A 12,956-nucleotide genomic window follows, 5' to 3' on the forward strand; every position below is an offset into this window, starting at 1 on the left:
CTCTTTGACTGTGCTCTTTTGCCTTTCTAATTAGCCTAGCTGAGAGTGTCTTGGCTGGTTTGCTGCTCTCTGACAGATGGCAGGATTAGGCAGGGTTTGGAGATGGCCACTTTAATCTGTGCAGCTAATCCCTCGCCTAGCCCTACGATTGCTCGGGCAATCCCTTCAGGAAGGAGCAGGAGAGTCCAGAATCATGTGGATGAGAAAGGTCCAGCTCACTCTTGAACAACAAAAGATCATTCTGGAAGTGGAGCACTCTGATGGTTGCAGCTGTCTGACCACGACAGGCCTGCACAGCCCTTCATGGTATGGACCAAGGGACTGCTGCATGTTTGCTGTGAGAGTTTTGATTACTGATGACTCTTCTGGTTATTTTGTTGACCGCCTGATGAATTGTCCAGCTCATAAATTGTCAGCTAATTGTGAAAAGCTGCTCATCATTCCTCGGTAATTGCTACTAATTTCAGCTCTGATCTGAACAGGATGTGATTGAATACTCAAAAAAAAAATGCACAAGGCCATCACATAAATAAACTGCAAGTTGTCAATTAAATGAATTATTGGGAAATATTCAAATATGAAAATCATACTGTCATATATAATATACATGCTGTATATATGTCTGGGAAGAAATGACTTGACACAGACGTGGTAAACATTATTGATACCATTCTATTTTAAAAAAAGCCACATTTCTCTGAAATGACCTGAAACTATTAAAGCAACTCAATTTTCTATAACAAGCGAGTTTTTATTTTATTGCAACAGACAAATAACTGGGACCCATAACCTCATATTTTGTTGCACACCCTTTTTGAGGCAATCATGGCAATAAAGCAATTTTTTTGTAATCTCTGGGACTGCTTGGTAGTTTAGTCCAGTGGTTCAATTCAACTGAAAGTCTTTTCATGGATTTTCAATTGAATTAAGATCATGACTCATAGAGGGGAGCTCCAGAATGGTCCAACTCTCTTGAATGGTTTTAGATGTGTTTCTGGTCATTCACCATGACCTGAAGCTGACACTGGACAGAGTATTTTGCACTACAGTGTTTTCATAACCTTCTGATTTCAGACTTGAAGCAGCCTCTGCCAGACTCCACAAGTAAGCCCATAACACGACTGAGCCCTCATGTGTCAGCAAATCTTCCTTTTGGAGAGATGCTAATTATTTCCCCAGTGAACATAAAGCTGAAGAGTCTTACTAAAATACTCGTGTTCCATCTGTCCAGAAACATTTTTTCAGAAGAGCCGAGACTCGTAAACATGCAGCCAACTGTTTCTCTTCCTAAAGTGTTAATGTACCAGGTTCTCATCCATGGACTTACTTTCAAGATTTAAGATTAAATCTAAGTATAGTTTCACATAATTAGAGGTATAGTCCCTCAAGTTACCATGAAATAATAATAATTCTAAGAAAAACAACGTCATTGTTTTATTGTCGACTGTTCGAACTCTTAAAAAACTCTCTTGCTGCTACATATCTGACCTCTTGGTGTTACACAAGCCTGTGCAAACTCCTACATCCTCGAGCAGAAACCAGAGGTAACCATAGCTGTGGAGAGCACCAAAGCTGTGGAGGGAGCTGCCTGAAGAGATCAGGACAGCAGAATCAGTAATCTATTTTAAATCCCTCCTTAAAACATGTTTTCATCATAAAACCTGTGTAAATTTTACATGGTTTTGTGTGGTACCAGATCTGGGGTTTAATCTGTCCTTATTTAGTATGACGTACAGAACAATACCAACAAGCACTATGAATACTTTCATTTAGATAAGATGAACAAGAACACCTGTCATACTTAGTTATGACAATAGTCCCTAAAATCACATATTTTGTTTCAGACATTTTGGAAGATCTTTGTTTAATTGGCAGGAATTCAGCTCTTTTCACTGCTTCTTTGCAAAGCAAACGCATACAGATATGTATAATGTAATAGGTTCCTACTTCGCATCATATTATTTCAAGGAAAGTATTCAGTGAGGTTCAACAGTACCAATAGAGCCATAATCATTATCTGTACCAGTAAGGGACAGTCAGTTTCATCCCACTAACTGAAACACTGATTGTCCAAGTGTAACATTGAATAAAGAAATTGCTTTTGTAATATTTTCAAGGATTTTAATGACTTACTGAAGCATAACTGAAACTGTATCAAATTAGTTTAGTAAAGAGTACGCTGTGCACTGCTGAGCAGGAAAAAAAACCTAAAAACCCATCAAACTGGAACAAACTGTTTTCTTTTATAAGCGAATTCAATGAAAATTCGTCACAAGTTTCTTTTACAAGGATTTATTTTTCATACACAGAGAAAAACAAAAATGGTGAAGAGAAAGTTAGTTTCAAGATGACGAACAAAACGGGCGATATCCACCCTCGGGGGCCAACCATGTGCAGTGACTTGCAGTAAATTTTGTTGCCTTCATAAAAATTGTCACTTTTAGCACAGAAACCAGTATGCAGTTAAAACTGAGAGGAGTGACACAGCAAGTGCGCTAATAAAGCCTCCCTCCTCCCTGGATCTTCCTAATGATGTGTGGCTGAAGATGACATGAGACTGCCCCCTGCTGGTCACTTCTCGATCAGTGAGTCCAGCTGCTCCTGCAGAGAGGCCAACTGTCGGAGCACAAAACAGAGAGTGTGATTGATACCCAGCAGCCCCTGGGTGTAATTACAGGGTAAATGGATGATGATTAACATGTCATCTTGTATCAATAATCGAAGACAATGGGAGTTCATTATGCTATAGTGGGAAAAAAGCAATCTGCTGGTAGCTTTTGACAAATTAAATTTCACTTGAGCGAAACAGTAAGATCATTTTAGATAAGAAAACGGTTGGGCTTGAAAAAAAATAATAGCAAGGACAATGCTATCTGTTTAGCCTTCACCCAAAGTGATGAGAGCTGTAGACAACTCCAAGAGCTCCAATGCTCAGGCTTCACAAAAGAGGAATTTACCTGCTCCATCTCCTGCTCTTCCTGCTGAATAATTTCATCCAACAAGGCTTGGAAGCGGTTCTGCAAGAGGAGACAGACAAACATGATTTGTACAAGTCGACACGCTGAGCCTCATTAAATTGCGATGGCTTTAAATGTGTGTCTGCCCGCGCTGCTCATGTCACTATCTTCTCACTGACAGAAAGGCCACTCGGGACGCCAGTCAGAGACAGATGACCTTTTCCATGCGACTGTGATAATAACGACTAGAGATGAGGCTTTGACGGTCCCAAAACACCAAGAAACGAGGGCTCTAAATGGCAACATAAAAAAAGCACCATGTCTGCTCATGTCCCACTCATTGTAAAGTGTTCGGTAAAGAGCGCTGGGCAGAAGAATGAATTTTCATGCAATTTTTCGTGCATGACAGTGCTTATACAGTGAAAAGCTGCCGGGGGAGATGCAATATTCAAAGTAATAAAATACAGAGGGAAAAAAAAAGCCTCCAACAATGTGTGTAATCAGCTGGTTTTTTTAGATTTCATATCACTGCAGGGTATTTTTGCTGCATGAAGATTTTTTGCCTCCAAGCTCATCTGCATGTGAATATTTCTTCACATGCAGACCTAGTTTCTGACTGATGTTTAGAGAAAAAAAGAAAAAGATAAGTCTGCATTTTCTGCTTACTTTGAGGGCCTGGTTCTCCACTTTCATGATGAGCTCCTCCTGCTGTTTCTTCCGGGCGCGGGTTTCCTGAAGCTTGGCCTTAACGCTGTTAATCTGCACCTGATACTCCATAACTGCAGAGGAAAGCAGGTGGATCGTGTGTTAGGGCCGCTGTAAAAACACTCATGTCTCTGCTTTCATGCGCAGCGAAGAGTCGACAGAAAAGATTAGAGACAGATGAAGATGTGCCATCGTTTGAAAGAAGCTATACATTAACAATACCTCCGGGACAAGATTTGCACCTAAGCTTGCTTCACAACAAAGACACTTCCACTCCAGCTGGACAAATTGTAGCTCATGGGAACAGTCGGCTCATTGAAGAGATGATGCAGCAGCAGGAATGAGGCTCTAAAAGACCCAGCTAAATCACTTTGTTCTGAACTCGACATGAATTATCATTAAATCCAACTGTGTCACACCAACCTGTGGCTCTGCCACCACCTACCATCTTTCAAACTAAATCCTGAACTAATCCATTCGCTTTTTTCTTCTCACTGGTGTTCAATTCTTTGATGCAGCTGTTGCAAAATTAAGCAGGAAGGAAACCTGCAGAATCATTTATTACAAAATCTGCGCTGCTGTTGGAAACATACAGGGCTTGCCTGTGGCCTAATGGTAAAGGCTCTGCTCGAATGCTAACGTGGAGGTGACCGGGACGTGCTGCTGACTGACAGCTCCGTGTATGCAGATAAGGAGGCTGTGCTGTCAGACCAGACAGCTGTCTGAGTTGCACACTGAGTTACAACACCTGTCAGACCGGTTCGTCAAGCAAGGGAGCCAAGAGCTGTCAGGATGCTCATCTCTGTGGGCAAGAGCACAGCACACGTATTCATGTGAAGGGGCTATTTATATGACGGCTTTTGGTTTCTGACTTAGAGAATTCAGCTCTCGTTAAAAGTCCAGAAACCCAGCTTTGTTTATTTTTGACCTCTGCTTTGACAAATATCTGAGGGTGATTTGATTTGAATTTTACGTTGGGCCGTCTTCAGCATCAGTCCGAGTTGGCAGCTACGGCTCAAAATTCACCTGAGGTGTGACTTGCAAGCACAGCAGCATAAAGGACTGCATAATCTGATGCTGCAAGAGCTTCATCCGGCTAGATCTGCAAGTTATTCAAAAGTAACACAAATCACGTCTGAGAGTAAGTAGACATTCACTAAAGTAATAACAAAAACAATGTGGTAAAATATGCATTTCAGGTGCATTTAAACCTTCCCCTCCCACTATAGGAACATACATCTTCAGCTCCATCACCTTTTTTTCAACATAAATCTTCAAACTGTGGAAATGAAAATCTGGTTAAATCTCTAAAGTTTGTCTTTCGATCACAGAAAAAGCAAATAGGGTAACAACAGGAGTGCATCTCCATCCTTAGTTTAACTATCAAATCATTTCACTTTAATGAAAAATGACACTTGTTCGTATAACTGAAAGCGATGTTGAGAAACAGTTTTGTCCAACCAACAACTGAACCAACATCTACAAGGCATTTATCTTTGATAAAGGTCATTTTATCACAAGTACACCACTTCAATGACACATTCACACCATCACCAGTCTTGAGTAAACCTGTAAAATAGTGACGACCTGCTCAGAAACCCTGGGGTCCTCTCACCTATCTGGTTGTTTCTGTCATTTTCATGCTGAGCAGAGTCCGACTCGTTGAGGTTGTCTTGGAGCTGTCGCACCACCTCGTCCTCTGTGTCGATGATATTGAGATACTCGTCCTCTTGCCGATCTCCGTCATCCTCCTCATCCTCGCTGGAGCTGCTGATGTCGTTGAAGATCTCCCTCAGTTCATCATGCTGGACTAAACATGGAGAGCGCATTAGCGTTATCATCAAGGACACGAAGACTGACCATGACGAGACTTTAGAGCGCTCGCCTAGATTTGTCCATAAATATAAAGTTTCTGGTAGAACCTGATGAAAAAGTCCCCTGAAAAATACCATAAATGTGAAACAAAAGCCATCCGACAGGTTAAACCTCTGGCTTTTATTGCAAATCATTAACTTTTCCCTTATGTTCATCAATACTTTAATTACAACCGTAATTAAAATATTGAGCAGGTTGGAAAACCACTGGCTTGATCCCCAGCCTGTCCAACTGTCAAAGAGTCATTGGGAAAGACGCTGAACTCTGCGCTGATTGTCGAGAGTGCAAACGTAATAAACTATTAAGAAGCATTGTGCAGTGTTTGTGTAAGTGGGTAAATGAGAAATACACTGTAAAAGTGCTTTTTAGAAGCCAGATAAGGTTAAAAGGTGCATTACAAGTGTGAGCCATTTACCGTTAAAAAAAAATAGATATTGTTGTTTGTGTATCTTGAAAATATTACAGGCTTGAAAGGTAAAAGCATGCAAATTGTCCTCTAATCGGTGATAAGTTTGTGAGTTATCATTGACAGGGTTAAGAATATTAGTCTGCAGACTTAAAAAGAGTAAATATGATCCCTAAAGAATTTACTGGATTATCACTTCTCAGTCACAATGATTTTTTAAGCATAAACATCAACCACGACCATGAGGTGGCAATTCAGTGTATGCTTTAGTGCAGACTTGATGTCTTCAATCAGTTATGCATTTATTTATATAGCCTACAAAGTTTTTTCCAAATGATTATGAAAAAAATGAATGTGTAATGGCTGAAATCGCATTTCTGAAATCTCAACAGCATCATTGCCTCAGGAACACAGGATCGGCCTCGATATATATTTCTGTGCAATTACACGTCTCTTTTCACTGCTTTAACTTTAAAGGGGATCTCGTGGTATTGCTCAGTAATATTTACCTGAGGATCCATGACCCATCTTGTGGCCCGAGGTTCCAGGTGAAGAGTCGAGATTGGCCAGAGAGCCGTGTTGATCTGCTTCTTTAGACTCATCCTCTGCAATAATCTCCCATCCTGAGCATCGTGAGTTAAGGACAACAACCTGCAGATTCTCCCCACCATTCCTCTGCCAAATGACTTTAGTTTTATGACAAGCTCATCCTTGAAGGTGACATATATAATGCCTTTTTTTTTCCCCTCAAAATACCTGCTGCTTTAAGCACAGTGCAATTAAGCCTGAGTGCTACAAGCTACTCTTTAAGTGAAGTTCAACCAACAAGGCTGCAACAGGTGGTCGGTGAAGGGTTCGTTTCTGTATGTTGGCTAAGAACACACTGCCAGGCTGACTGTGGCGAGTTACTGTGTGCTTACGTACGTTACCGGTCATCAAAACCTGGGCATTCGTTGTGTAATTTAATGCAGTAAACATGACATAAGGAAGCTATTCGTCCAGACATGCCAGAAACACTAAAGCTCTATATAGAGATTTAGATAGTTACTCTATTGATTAAAGAGGAAAATGCTTCAGCGGTGTAGCTGTAAGTTTGCAGAAGATACCATCTGATCAAGTGTACTGGACAAAGCCAAAGATGTGGACCTCTAACTCGAGGTAATGTCTGCGTTTAAACGTTTCGTATATATAAACGCCACTAAACAATTGTACTTGGAGACGTATCTATTTTCCAGAAACATGCCAAAAATGTAACGTTAACCCACAGAGAGAGCGGTACACGAAGTTCAACGAGAGTAAAGAGAGGACTGGTGTTATCCACCCAGCTGCAGGTTTTCTGAATTACAGACAAATCGAAAGCATTCAGCAAAGTGATGTGTAACAAAAACATTAATCTTTCAAAAAGCCACAGCAATAACCTCTTAGAAGTTGGTGTACGCCATCTTCATTACCTAAGCCAGTAGCGATAGCTACTGCTAAAATAAATAAATAAACTAACTCCGACAAGTTATTACTCCGATACTTACAGTTCCCTCGTATATTCAGGCACTGGGAGTTGGGACTAATCCCCCCCTTTGTGGCACAGCTTCCTCAGTCCAGCCTTAAATTGGACAAAGTTCTTAAAACAGTCCAATGAAATGTGGTTGCTGCACATACACAGTCTTTACTAACTCTTGCTGGAACAGTACCCTCGAATATAGTTCATCCAGTGGGTTCTTATATCCCGAGGCTGGCAACAGAACAGAAGCTGGCTTTGTTTGTCTAGCAGTGTGTATTTGAGGCGGGGCTCAAGGCTGATCACAGGAGGTGGAGTGAACTTGACAAGTGACGTCATTTTGAAATGAAAATCAGCAACTTCCAAACAAAGGGATGCTAAAAAAAATAAATGCCATGGTTGCGTTTTGGGGGAGTTTAACACTTGCAGCTGATTTCAGACACCCCATGGGCAGGAAAAAAAAAAAAAGAAGAAAAAAAAGGGATTTCTTTCCATAATATGTCACCTTAAAATGAGATTTTAAGAACAAAACGTAATATTCGTTTGCATGTGGCGTGCATGTCTGCTGTTGTATGCAAAGCCTAAAACTATAATTAGAATCTAGTTTGAGTGTGACCAACTAAGCAATGATAATGAAGAGTCCGTCTCAATTAACACACAGCAAGCAGTCACACAAAACAGCCCTGCTGTGCTCTTATTCTGTCAGGCAAGTTCAGAGTGTCATTAGAGCACTTATCACGTTTTTGCACACTGCATCTCTCTCTGAAAGGCTTTAGAGTCGAGTCGAGTCGAGTCGAGTCAAGTGATCCAGCCAGGAGTCAGAACATCCAGCTGGGTCTTGAATGAACCTATTTTGGGAGTTGAACTTGACTGAGGTAATGTTCATCTTAAAAGACTAAATAGAACCATTTGATGCTTTTTAAAACTACAGTCATGGCTATAGACTAGATGTCACACAATGGATAATTACCCATAAATCAGACTGCTCTTTTTTCATAAAATTGTGCCATTTTTCTGGATACATGGCAGACACATGAAAACCTGCTTGGTTACATACTATATTCTGACTTTCAACCCAGATATTCTGAATATTTGTGGGTGTCTAAAAGGATACGGACACTGACAGCATCAGCATCTGTGCTCAGCAATCTCTTCACTTCCTTTTCAACGTCAGGAGATTCAATGTACTGCAGAAATAAGGGGAGAGATTAGGTTCCTTCACACACACACACACACACTCATGCAAAGGTAGCAGCTGGCCACATTCCAGGAAGCACATTAGCGATTAAAACAGAAGGAGCCAAATCAATATGGCTCAGTTCCGCACCTTCGGGAAGATCTATTCAGAAGACAGAGTAGAAGTGTGGTACTCCAGCTCACTCGCTTTCACTTTGATCAAAGCAATAGTGAAATTGCTTTTTTGCCTGCCTTTGGGGCAACTAAGATGGAAGGGCTTTATTTATATGTAAATCTTGGTTTTCACTTTTACCACAGTGGCTGTTTTATGAATTGTAAATGTCTTGTTGGAAGATAGCCTCGGAAAGACATGGCTCATCAAACAAGATCCTAAAGAGGCGGATGGGGGAAATGGGAAGGGAGTGCTGAAGAGGAAGTGAAAATGCCAAAACCTTCTTTTTTGCGGTCTTCCGAAATCTGCGCTTGCGCGTGTTCTTCAGGGGGCAGGTGACTGTAGACCAAAACAACAAGGTTAGAGAGGTCTAAAAGGGCTGATCAGCTGGGGAGGCAAATTCTGCCTCCAATTCTTCTGAAACTTTCAGTCGAAACAGTTCAAAGGCAGATATTTGTCTACTTACTGCCATGATTCCAGACAAACTTCTTGTCCTTGTCTTTGTCTTTCTTTTTGTTCTTGGGGTCAGTGCCAGTTGGCTCTTCCAAGGGAGGGTAAAGGTCTCCATCTAGTGTACATACCAGCATCTATGGATGCAGAAAAAAAGTAATAAGTAAAAAGTAATCTAATATGCTTCCTAATTAACATTTTGAAAGGCACTTTATACAAGATTATAACTAACAAGAAAACTAAGACAAAATATATTGAGTATGTGTTAAAATTGTACTTTAGTATGAAATCGGTTTCATTTAAAAAATATATATATATACCATTGGGCTGATCTACCTGGCAAAAAGTACTCACAATCATTCTATCCTATTGAGATGGCTTCCTTTATCTAATTCAGCTCACTGCAGGAGATTACCTGGCAGACATCAGCGGTCTTGTAAAATGTCTTCTTGTCTACCGTTTTGAGAGACTCGATCATACAAGGCAGATCCACCAGTTTGCAGGCCAGAGGAACCCGGTCGACTCTAACTATCCCATGACGACCATCAGCTGCAAGTAAGAGGGACAAAGAGAAACAAATTACGGTCAAAGGGATGTCGTGGGCTGAAAAAGAATAGTGTACAAATGTAGTTTTCTAACATGTCTAACAGAGAAAAAGATGCATACATTCGCAGGCTTATTCCTACCATGACAGGATGCAGCTTTTCATGCCAAATTATGTTCAGATACTGTTTCTCAGATGAGGGTTTAGGAGCGTATTCGCACTTGTTGCTCAATTTCTTGGTCCAACCAAAGCAGAAGTTTATTCCTGGCTCACTTTGTCATCCACACTTCAAAACTTTGAAACAACAAATGCCTGATAAAAGGCACACAGATAAGATCACACCCTGGTAAGACAACCTTTAGGATTTTGTTGACCGAACCCTAAAAACTTCCAAAGCAATTCAGATTGTCAAGACACAAGCGCTTGTAAGATTCTAATTGGCTTTATATGGTGGCATATTTTTTCTTTTTTAAAAAAAAAAAAAAAAAAAAAAGAAACAGCTGAGATGCTACAAAGAATTTCTGAGCTGTATAAAGAAGTCAAAATGATGCCGGGGAGATCCTGTGTTGCACACACAAATGAAGACATGCTGCATGGAAACAGAGGTTCAGACAAACTCTGCTAAGAAACAGCTCTAAAGCTTACAGGTACAAGGAAAGCTCTGAATTAAAAAGTACAGCAGATCTGTGCGTCTTTATCCTGCGTTGTGTTCACATTTCAATCAAACAGGGTTCTTTTAAAAGGTGCTTGTTTGGTGCACCTAGGTTCATAGGAGAGCGTACACACCTCTTCAAATGATCTGCATTAGCTGAGCAATGGAATCAGGGTTTGTTTCAATTGAACTAAACCTGTCGAGTGTAAACACACCCTTAAAGTCCCGTTTCACTGGTTGCAGCGACTCTCTTGAGAGTTAATCAGCACTAAAAGAGCGTGCACCACAAACACAAACACAAAGGGAAAACCTAGTTTGTAATAAATATAGTTTGGCAGTCCCCATTAGACTGTAAAATAACAAAAATAATAAAACCGCACATTCCAATTGGCCAAATATTGATCAAATATTGATAATTGACAGTAGATCAGAAGTGTTATTATACAGATATCAATGCATCCAAAATTACAAACTGAAAAGATTTTTTTTTCAAAAACTGAATAAAATGAAGATAGTAATAATAATAACGATCGTTTAAAAACAAATAAAACTTTTATTTATTCGAATGTGAGACACTCTGAACTTGGGTTTGAATAGATAATGTGACAGGTCCCATCAGAGGGACTCAGAGGAATTTTAAATCGATGTTTGAACAGTAAGGCCACTCAGGTCACACACACGCACATGCAACAACCACCGATAGAGCAGCTTACGGTGCAATTCGATGGTGAGTCTGTCTTTCATGTTCATACTGCTCGACTGTGCAATCCTTCTTACTGTTGAGGCGTACTCCTGGAAAAAAAAAGAAAAAGAAAAACAATGAGCCCACATCATTTCTAACTGGCAGTCAAATTGAATTTCAATCCATTTCTGCAAGTACAGCAGTCTCACCGAAGGAAGCCTCAGGATAAATTGACTCTCCAGCTCATAAGGAGCGTCCTCCTTATTCTTGGAGCCGACTTTCCCCACTAGAATCAAAACACATCAAAATCAACAAAGCACAATTATAAATTGTGTATTGCTTGCCGGGCATTACAGTCTGTGATGTTCAAACTGGGGAAGCGATAGTAATGACACATTAGATTATTGTACTTAACATTTAAGTAGTCTGTTTGCCAAAGTAAATACACTATAAACCGTGTTTGCAAATAAAACCCTGTTCTGTGACTGACAACTGCTTACACGGACTGGTCTCCATATCACTTCAATTTCATGCTTATCTAATTATTAGTATCAGTAGTAATGATGCTTGTACTATTTTACGATTGATACTTTACTGATACAAAGATCTGAAATAAATAAATTGGAGTAAATTCACCTGCAGTTTTCTTTAACAACTCACAATGTTTATCATATATGATAATTTAGTGTAGTTTGTACAATTCCAGAGACTTTCCCCCGACATTTGGACTCCTTTTACACTTTTTTTCTTCACATTCTGTTGTTCTTGATTTAATCATAGTTCTGTATTAATCATACCCTCGGGAAATGCATTAATCTATTGCACTGTCCCCCCCAAAGAAAAAACTAAACCTAATATATGGTAAATAATCCCCCTCAAAAAACTAAAACATCTACCCGGCCATAGTCCATCACTATGTATGTAACAAAGTAGATGAAGAAAGCTCGCGTCTTGCAACACGTATATTTAACCATGTTTAAGTGTAAGTGTGTGAGGTAGGGCTTACATTTAATTTCAGTGAGGTTGCATTACGATTCACTTAACTTCAGGACAAATTTAACGAGGATAAAGTTGATTTATGTTACAAATGAATCTTCAAACAACGCTGTGTAGCATAAGCACGACGTTAACCCTGGTTAACACTGCAGAGAACACCGAATAATGCTCCCCACAACATTCATGTACTTAATAATCAACCAGCAGTATGTTTTCTGTTCAAGTGATTCGTTTCAATTCAATTAAACATAACTGTATTTGAAGAGGAGACGTTATTGATATCAAAGAGGATAATGTTAGCATAACAGGCTAATTTCTGGAGCTGAACATACCTTTGATTTTAGTAGTCATCTCTGGTTTTGTGATTTACAAAGCACTGCTGAATATATGGCTTCAAATCAGCAACAGCAATTCAAGATTTCATTGGATGATTCCGATTAAAAATAAACACCACTTAGCCATAGAAAGCTAACAATAGTAACGCAAGAGGCGATTACGCTTCTGCTACATTCCAATACGCCTCGGAAATTACGCTCCTCCTCCTCCTCCTTTTCTATACCGCGCACATCAATTCACTGTTTGTCTCACAAACATACTACAGCCATGCATTTATCAAATAATTGAAAAACATGAGTATGCATATGTCTCTCTTAATAGCATGACCTAAAATATAAAGGGTTATGATTAGCCAATATTAAACCTTTCAGCCTGTAAAACCACAATTCCCGATTTAAGTAAACATCATATTGAAGATGTCCGGGGTTTTTTCCGTATCGCGAGATTTACTGCACTGACGATATTTGTGTAATAATATAAAGATAGACTTCATATTTACGATATTAGTGC

The 12,956-nt window shown here is 39.8% G+C and overlaps 1 protein-coding gene across 1 annotated transcript; it reads right to left on the minus strand.

Moving 5' to 3' along the window:
- Positions 1-2,276: 2,276 nt before the first annotated feature.
- On the minus strand, positions 2,277-12,632 carry taf7 (TAF7 RNA polymerase II, TATA box binding protein (TBP)-associated factor). The gene is made up of 12 exons (XM_072395442.1): positions 12,443-12,632; positions 11,324-11,400; positions 11,146-11,224; positions 9,652-9,785; positions 9,253-9,373; positions 9,067-9,125; positions 8,553-8,625; positions 6,453-6,566; positions 5,278-5,472; positions 3,624-3,736; positions 2,958-3,017; positions 2,277-2,616 (listed from the first exon to the last, which is right to left on the minus strand). Exons 1-12 carry the CDS (start codon positions 12,459-12,461, stop codon positions 2,572-2,574), a joined length of 1,089 nt encoding a protein of 362 aa, XP_072251543.1. The 5' UTR covers positions 12,462-12,632; the 3' UTR covers positions 2,277-2,571.
- Between the last annotated feature and the right edge of the window lie 324 nt (positions 12,633-12,956).

Source organism: Leuresthes tenuis, unplaced genomic scaffold (assembly GCF_036924035.1).
Source record: "Leuresthes tenuis unplaced genomic scaffold, fLeuTen1.0.hap1 SCAF_11, whole genome shotgun sequence".
Classification (NCBI taxonomy): Eukaryota; Metazoa; Chordata; class Actinopteri; order Atheriniformes; family Atherinopsidae; genus Leuresthes; species Leuresthes tenuis.

Excerpts from the sequence above, each read along its gene's own strand:
- taf7 (XM_072395442.1), bottom strand. Across the intron at positions 11,225-11,323 it reads TTATCCTGAGGCTTCCTTCG|GAGTACGCCTCAACAGTAAG; the intron begins GTGAGACTGCTG and ends TTTTTTTTCCAG. Across the intron at positions 2,617-2,957 it reads AAGAGCAGGAGATGGAGCAG|TTGGCCTCTCTGCAGGAGCA; the intron begins GTAAATTCCTCT and ends GTGCTCCGACAG.